General features: G+C 64.5%; 2 protein-coding genes across 4 annotated transcripts in view; both read right to left on the bottom strand.

The window, feature by feature from the left end:
- The window catches only part of TGM1 (transglutaminase 1), a 17650-nt gene extending 11377 nt beyond the window's left edge, over window positions 1-6273 (bottom strand). Inside the window, exons 1-4 of the mRNA XM_032804692.2 lie at window positions 6048-6273; window positions 5163-5354; window positions 1213-1464; window positions 208-326 (exon numbers count right to left, since the gene is read on the bottom strand). Of these exons, the coding sequence (XP_032660583.1) occupies window positions 208-326; window positions 1213-1464; window positions 5163-5354; window positions 6048-6273 (789 nt within the window). The remainder of the gene's footprint in view (window positions 1-207; window positions 327-1212; window positions 1465-5162; window positions 5355-6047) is intronic.
- The window catches only part of RABGGTA (Rab geranylgeranyltransferase subunit alpha), a 33903-nt gene continuing 32058 nt past the window's right edge, over window positions 6219-8063 (bottom strand). For 2 of the 3 annotated variants that reach the window (XM_075061311.1, XM_032804697.2), the window contains one exon: window positions 6220-6278. The gene's annotated coding sequence lies outside the window, so the exon portion shown is untranslated. Of the gene's footprint in view, window positions 6279-8063 lie in introns of all 3 variants that reach the window. The other variant, XM_075061309.1, reaches the window with a different exon arrangement.

Here is an 8063-nt window from a genome sequence, read left to right as displayed (position 1 = left end):
CCCCCCCCCAGTCCCACCTGCCCGTAGTTCCAGGTGCGCTCCCCGATCTGGCTCTCGGTGCCGTAGTAGATGCGCCCGCTCTCGTTGAGCACGTATTCCTCCAGAACCTCATCTCTGGCTAATATTAGGGCCCCATAACTGCCTATGCTTCCCCCTCCTGCCCTGGGACCCCTCCCTTCCCCATCTCTGCCCCCCCCCCAGTCCCACCTGCCCGTAGTTCCAGGTGCGCTCCCCGATCTGGCTCTCGGTGCCGTAGTAGATGCGCCCGCTCTCGTTGAGCACGTATTCCTCCAGCCAGTCGTCGTGCGGCAGGTACACGGCATCCTCTGGGGTGGGGGGGAGAGGAGGCCATCAGCCCCGCCCCCTGCCTCATAGCCCCGCCCACTAGCCCTCGGCCCCGCCCACTAGCCCTCGGCCCCGTCCCCTGCATCACAGCCCCGCCCCATAGGCCCCGCCCACTGCCTCAGTCCTGCCCCTCGGCCATTCCCACCGCCCTGCCCCCTGGCCATCAGCCCCGCCCACTACCCCAAGCCTCACCCTCTAACCCGCCCACATCAGGTACACTCCATCCCCCCTGCCATGCTCTCCTGTGCCAGGTACACCACATCCTCTGGGGAGGAAGGGTCCATCAGCCCCACCCTTCCCCATAACTTCACCCCCAAACCCTTCTGCTCCAGCTCCAGGTATATTGGCTCCCCCGGGTGTTGTGAGCTTCCCCCTGGCAGTGCCCCCACATCCCGCAAGCCTGACCCTCAGCAGCTGCAAGCTTTCCTCCGGCGGTGCCCCCACGCCCCACAAGCCTGACCCCCATGGGCTGTGAGCTTTCCTCCAGCAGTGCTCCCACACCCCATGCCCTGTGAACCTGACCCCCATGGGCTGTGAGCTTCCCTCCAGCAGTGCCCCCACACTCCATGCCCTGTGAGCCTGATCCCCATGGGCTGTGAGCTTCCCTCCGGCAGTGCCCCCACACTCCACGCCCTGTGAGCCTGACCCCCATGGGCTGTGAGCTTCCCTTCAGCAGTACCCCCACACCCTGTGAGCTTGACCCCTATGGGCTGTGAGCTTCCTCTCAGCAGCGCCCCCACGCCCCACGCCCTGTGAGCCTGACCCCATGGGCTGTGAGTTTCCCCCCGGCAGTGCCCCCACACCCCACACCCTGTGAGCCTGACCCCATGGGCTGTGAGCTTCCCCCCAGCAGTGCCCCCCACTTACCGCGGCACCAGGGGTTGAAGAGGATGTAGATCTCGTTGCGGGGGTCGAAGGGCATCTGGTACTCGCCAGCCGGGCTCCGCGTCTTGACACTGAAGCGGTACTTGCCGATGACGGCGGTGGGGGCGGTGCTGACCCGCAGGGACAGGCTGTCGTCGGTGGAGTCTGTCACCTCGGCCGACCAGCCCAGTCCGGGCAGCGGGGCCCCCACTGGCACTAGGATGTGTGTGGCCTTGGACACCTGGGGTGTGGGGCCTGTGAGGGGAGACAGGGAGTGAAACTCTTTGTGGAGTACCCCCCCTAGCCCTGTGGTCAGCCCCCCAGCCCAGCCCCCCTCTATTCCCTGACACCCCACTCCCCGAGCCCTCCATCCAGCTCCCTGGCCCAGCCCCCCTCCAGCCAGCCCCTTGCCCTACCCTGCCCAGCCCCTCTCTATGCCTTCACACCCCATCCCCCAACAAGGCAGACAGACCCCCACCAACCCTTCCCCCCTCTGGCCAGCCCCTTCTAGGAGAAACTACCACCCATCCCCCCACACTCTGTCCATCTACCCCCCGCCCCTTTCTCTAGGGATGGACCAGTCATCCCCATGTGCCCCCATCCCTGGGCCCAGACACCCAGATATATCTGATCTCACATAGCATAGGACTGGAGGAGCATTGATGGGGGGAACTCACAGCCCCAGCGTGTCCCTAGCCAGGGGCACTGCTGGGGGGAAGCTCGCAGGCCTGGCACATCCCTGGCTGGGGGCACTGCTGGGGGGAAGCTCACAGGCCCAGCATGTCCTGCTGTCCCAGCCCTGTGATCTCAGCTCCATCAGCAGGTCTGGGCAGGAGGCGCCCCTCCCAAACCTGTTTGACCCGAGTGTGGGGGAGCCGGGGTGGGGCCCAGTGGGGTGCGGTTGCCCCGCTTCCCTTCCACACCCTGCTGCCTCCCACAGCCTCACTCTCAGCCAGCATGGGACTGCTGCACTGCGAGCTTCCCCACAGCAATGCCCCCGGCTGGAAGAGTGGGGTCTCCAGGGCTGTGAGCTTTCCCCCAGCAGTGCCTCAAGCTAGGGGGAGGGAAGCGGTTTCTAGGGCTGCGAACTTCCCCCCAGCAGTGCCCCCAAACTGGGACAGTGGGGTCTCCAGGGCTGCAAGCTTCCCTCCAGCAGTGCCCTCAGACGGGACAGGGGGAGAATCGGGTGTTGTGAGCTCCCTGGCCAGTGGTGCCACGTGGGCTCAGGGTCTGGCCAAGCAAGGAGGGGTGTGGGAATGTGGTCACCACATCTGGAGAGCTGCCGGAGCAGGCGGGTGGCTAATGTCGGGGTGGGTTTGTGGCCCCAGGGTGTGAGACTTGGGAATGGGGGTAATTACAGAGCTGGCTGGGCCGGTGACCAAGGGAACAGGCCGCGCCTTGGAGCCAGCCCCGTGGAGAGGCAGAATTCCTCCCCCCCGGATCAGCTATGGCCTCTCGTAAGAATGGCCAGACTGGGTCAGACCAAAGGTCCATCTAGTCCAGTGTCCTGTCTGCCAACACTGGCCAATGCCAGGTGCCCCAGAGGGAATGAACAGAACAGGGAATCATCAAGTGATCCATCCCGTCGCCCATTCCCAGCTTTTGGCAAACAGAGGCCAGGGGCACCATCCCGGCCCATCCTGGCTAATAGCCACTGATGGACCCATCCTCCACGAACTTATCTAGTTCTTTTTTAAACCTTGTTATGGTCTTGGCCTTCACAACATCCTCTGGCGAGGAGTTCCCCAGGTTGGCTGTGTGCTGTGTGAAAAAATACTTCCCTTTGTTTGTTTTAAACCAGCTGCCTATTAACTTCATTGGGTGACCCCTAGTTCTTGTGTTATGAGTAGAAAATAACACGTCCTTATCTACTTTCTCCACCCCAGTCACAATTTTATTGACCTCTGTCAGATCCCTCCTTAGCCGTCTCTTTTCCAAGCTGAAAAGTCCCAGTCTTATTAATCTCTCCTCATACAGAAGCCACTCCAGACCCCTAATAATTTTTGTTGCCATTTTCTGAACCTTTTCCAATTCCAATAGCCCTTTTTGAGATGGGGCGACCAGAACTGCATGCAGGATTCAGCAGGGGGCACTGTGGGGAGCGGGGCCAGAGGTCCAGTAGTGGGGGTCCTGCCCCCCAGCATGTGATACCATGGGGCAGTGGGGGGCACCGTGGGACACTGGGGGGAACCATAGGGAGGCAGGGGGCACTGTGGGGTGGAAGGGAGGAGCAGCAGGGGGAATTGCAGGGCCGTGGGGGCTGCTGGGGGGCAGCAGGGGGCACTGGGGGTGCCAGGAAGCAGCAAGGTGGCACTGTGGGGCAGCAGGGGGCAGCAGGGGATGCCAGGGAGCAGCGAGGAGCAGTGGGAGAAGGAAGAGGGAAGCAGGGAGGTAACAGGAGTGCTGGGGGGCAGTGGGGCATAGCAGGGGCCTCACGGATCAGCTCTCACCGACTAGCAGCTCCAGGCAGACCTGGGGCAGCAGGGGGTCCTGGGGAGCAGCAGGGTGGAAACGAGGAGCAGCAGGGGAGCCACAGGGGCCCCTTCTCTCACTGATGACAGCTCCAGGCAGACCTGGTGCAGCCCGGAGTCATGGGGGAGCAGTCGGGGGTGGGGACAGCAGGGGGTGCAGCAGGGGAGCCCCAGGGGCTGGCTCTCATCGATGAGCAGCTCCAGGCAGACCCGGTGCAGCTTGGGATCGTAGGGAGAGCAGCAGGGGGTGGGGACAGCACAGGGCACTGGGGAGTAGCAGGGGGCAGAGACAGCAGGGGCTGCGACAGGAGCAGGGGGCACCAGGGGGAGCCCCAGGGGCCTGGCTCTCACCGATGAGCAGCTCCAGGCAGACCCGGTTTAGCTCAGGGTCATAGGGGGAGCAGCAGGGGATGGGGGCAGCAGGGGGTGCTGGGGAGCAGCGGGGGCAGGGATAGGCAGGCCGGGCGTTGTGGGGCAGGCAGACGGCAGGGGTGCAAGCGGCGGGGCCCAGGGGCCTAAGCTCTCACCTGCAAAGGTAGGGCAGACTCCAGGCAGACGGCCGGTGGAAGTCAGGGGGTTTGGTGCGGGGCCCAAGGGAGGGCCCTGGAGCAGCAGGGCAGCAGGACAACATGGGGCAGCAGTGGAGGTGGGGTAGCACGAGGGGACGGCATGGGGGAGGGACAGCGGGGGTCAGGCAGGGGCGAGCGGCGCAGGGGTTGCTGTGGGGGCAGAGGGGCATGCAGGGTGGCCGCAGCAAGGCCGCCACGGGGCCCGAATCTCACTGACAACAGCTCGCAGGCAGACCGACCGGTGGAGCTTGGGGGCAGAGAGGCGCGGGGAGCAAAGCAGGAGGCATAATCAGGGACAGCAAGGGGCGCGACGCGGGGGAAACCCCCAGGGGCCCGACCTCAACCGATGAGCAGTTCCTGCAAGGCAGACGGCCGGGCAGCTCGGGGCAGCAGGGGGTGGCTGGGGAGCGCAGGGCAACGGAAGGACAGCAGGGGGCCCGCGGGGAACCCAGGGGCCCGGCCTCACCGATGAGCAGCTGCAGCAAGCCCGGGTGGAGTCGGGAGCATGAGGGGTGGTCTGGGGAGCCAGCAAGAAGGATGCCAGGGGCTCGTCAGTGGAGGTACGGTTGGCGAGCCGCCGGGGGGAAGCAGGGACAACAGGGGGCACTGGCAGGGGCAGGGGGGGCTGTGGGGGGCAGGGACAGCAGGGGATGCTGGAGAGCAGCAGAGCACAGGGAAAGCAGGGGGCGCCGTGGGGGGCAAGGGCAGCAGGGGGCGCCACGGGGGAGCCCCAGGGGCCCGGCTCTCACCGATGAGCAGCTGCAGGCAGACCCGGTGCAGCTCAGGGCAGCAGGGGGTGCTGGGGAGCAGCAGGGCACAGGGACAGCAGGGGGTGCGATGAGGGCAGGGAGCGCTTTGGGGGGGCAGGGACAGCAGGGGTGCCACAGGGGAGCCCCAGGGGCCCGGCTCTCACCAATGAGCAGCTCCAGGCAGACCCGGTGCAGCTCGGGGTCGTAGGGCTGCCGCAGCTGCAGGCGGATGTCAAAAGGCTGCCCCCGGCGCACAATCAGCTCGTCGTACTCGAACTCGTCCGTGCGGTGGGCTCGGCGATTCGCCCCCGAGCGCTGCCCCATCAGGTCCATGCCGCTCACCACCAGCATCCCCTCTGTGGGACAGGGCGCCGGTCAGCGAGGGGCTCTGGGGGGGCAGCAGGGTCCCCCCAGACCCAGAAAGGGGAAACCCAGTGGGGAAGGGGCAGGGGGCAGCAGGGGACCCCCAACACCCTTAATGGGGAACCCCAGAAATGGAGGGGTAGGGGATCCCCCAGACCCAGAAAAGGGAACCCCAGCGGGGGAGGGGCAGGGGTCAGCGGGGGATAACCCCGACCTAGGAAGGGGAACTCCAGAAGTCAGAGGGGCAGGGGACACCCCAGATCCAGAATGGGGGCCACTTGACATGCAGCCGGAACCTCATTGGCAGTTGGGGGAGGGGCAAGGGCCAGATGCCCACAAGCTAGGGGAGGGGGAAGGTCAGCAGGGGCCCCCCAGAGCAGGAGGGGGGTGCTGGGGGAAGGGGCACCCTGGGGCTGGGGATCAGAGTGGGGCAGGGTGCTCTGAAGGGGGAGGGGAATAAGGGGGTCCCATGTGGAGAACAGGATTCCCAGTGGGGAATTGGGGTGCCATGAGGAGACATGGGGGATCCACAAGTGGACTCCAGTGGGGAGTAGCATCTAGATTCTCCTCCACTCCCTGCTGCCCCCAACACCCACCCCGGGGACCCCACAGCGGTGCCCAGATCAAGTCCAGCGCTGGTTCACCAGCATGGGAGTCCCCTCCTGCCCCTGGGGAACCCCCCTCACCCCGGATGACTGGCTGGGCTGGCCGGGACCCCGGCACCTCCCCCGGCGCTGGCCCCCAGTCTGTGTCGTCTCTGGTCCCTGTGCAGCATTTGCAGCATCTGCAGAATTTGCTGAAGAAGGATCGCTTCCTCCTTCCAGGCGGGGGATCAGGCGGGCCAGGCTGGCGGACCCGGTAGCTGGCACTCGCCCATCTCCCCACATCCATCCGAGTATCAGGCTCCGGCATCCTGCCTGTGGGGGGAGAGAGACAAGCAGTGAACACAGTTCCCCGGCGCTGTTATATGCGACTGTTCCCCTGCCAAGCCCCACCCCAGAGGCAGCTGCATTTCAGTACTGAGCACATCACTTCCTGACATATGTCAGGGGGAGGGCTGCCTGCCGAGCGGGTCACAGGAACTAAGTGATGGGGAAATCGGCCTCGGGACTGTGAGGAACTAGGTCAGAGATGCTTCACCCTGGTTCTGCGTCAGATGTCCAGCCTGAGTCAGGAAGGGAACGTGCATGGGGATGGACAGACAGCCAGGGAGGTGACGTCGGGATTTTGGGGGGTGCGAGGAGAGCCCAGAGTTGGCCAGGCTACAGTACCTGGATTGGGCACTGGGGGGCTGTGACAGGGAGGCGTGACAGGGGCCCAGGGAAGGCAATGGAAGCGCAGGGTGGAGTCAGGGCAGAGGGGTCAGAAGGGACTACCCTCTGCCCCAGGAGCCCCACTGCACCCCACCTGCTCACAGAGTGGAAATTTAACAGGGAATCGAGGAATTTGATGCCTCTGGAACCCAGGAGTCCTAACCCCCCCCCCATCCTCTAACCACTAGCCCCCCCTTCCCTCCTCCAGCTGAGGAGAGAACCCAGGAGTCCTGCCCCCACATCTAGCCACTAGTCCCCTTCCCCTCCCAGAGCTGGAGACAGAACCCAGGAGTCCTGACACCCAGCCACCTCGCTGCTCAAACTCCCTCTAAAGCAGGTGTTGTCAAACTGGGGGTCAGGACCCCTCAGGGGGTCGGGAGGTTATTACAGGGGGGATCGCAAGCTGACAACCTCCACCCCGAACCCCACGGTCACTGTGCCTCCAGCATGTAGAATGGTGGTAAATATAAAAGAAGTGTTCAGAGGCTTGGTCACCAGTAGGAAAGTTTGAGCGCCACTGCTCTAAGCACTGCACACCCCTCTCCTCCCTGCAGTGACTGAGGACCAGGACTCTGGGGAGGGGACCCGGGACAGTCTGCCAGACCCCAACCCGCCCCCAGGCTAAGCACCCCACACCCCCATCACCCCAAAGCGTCCAGCTCCCGCAGCCCCCAAGCATCCCAACTCCCAAACTCCACCCCATTCCTTCTGCAGCCCCCAAACATCCCAGCACATCGTCCCCAGGCCCTCAGTATCCCAGCAGCTCTTCCTCCAGCCCGCAAACTCTCAGCACCTCTTCCTCCAGCCCCCCAAACTTCCCAGCCCCCAAACTCCCAGCACCTCCTCCCCAGCCCCCCAATATCCCAGTACCTCTTCCCCACACCCCAAACTTCCCAGTACCCCAAATCCCCAGCACCTCTTCCCCCAGCACCCCAAATTCCCAGCACCCTGAAATCCACAGCACCTCTTCTCCGAGCCCCCCAAAATCTCCAGAACCTCATCCCCAGCCCCCCAATATCCCAGCCCCTCTTCCCCCACACCCAAACTTCCTAGTACCCCAAATCCCCAGCATCTCTTCCCCAGCCCCCCAAATTTTCCAGCCCCCAAACTCCCAACACCTCCTCCCCAGCCCCCCAATATCCCAGTACCTCTTCCCCACACCCCAAACTTCCCAGCACCCCAAATCCCCAGCACCTCTTCCCCCAGCACCCCAAATCCCCAGCCCCCCGAAATCCCCAGCACCTCTTCTCTGAGCCCCCCAAAATCCCCAGCACCTCATCCCCAGCCCCCCAATATCCCAGTCCCTCTTCCCCCACACCCCAAACTTCCCAGTACCCCAAATCCCCAGCATCTCTTCCCCAACCCCCCAAACTCCCAGCACCTCTTCCC

This window comes from Chelonoidis abingdonii, unplaced genomic scaffold (assembly GCF_003597395.2).
Source record: "Chelonoidis abingdonii isolate Lonesome George unplaced genomic scaffold, CheloAbing_2.0 scaffold0004, whole genome shotgun sequence".
Lineage (NCBI taxonomy): Eukaryota > Metazoa > Chordata > Testudines > Testudinidae > Chelonoidis > Chelonoidis abingdonii.
Note: the sequence above shows the minus strand (reverse complement) of the source record. Positions and strands in the feature narration are given on the sequence as shown.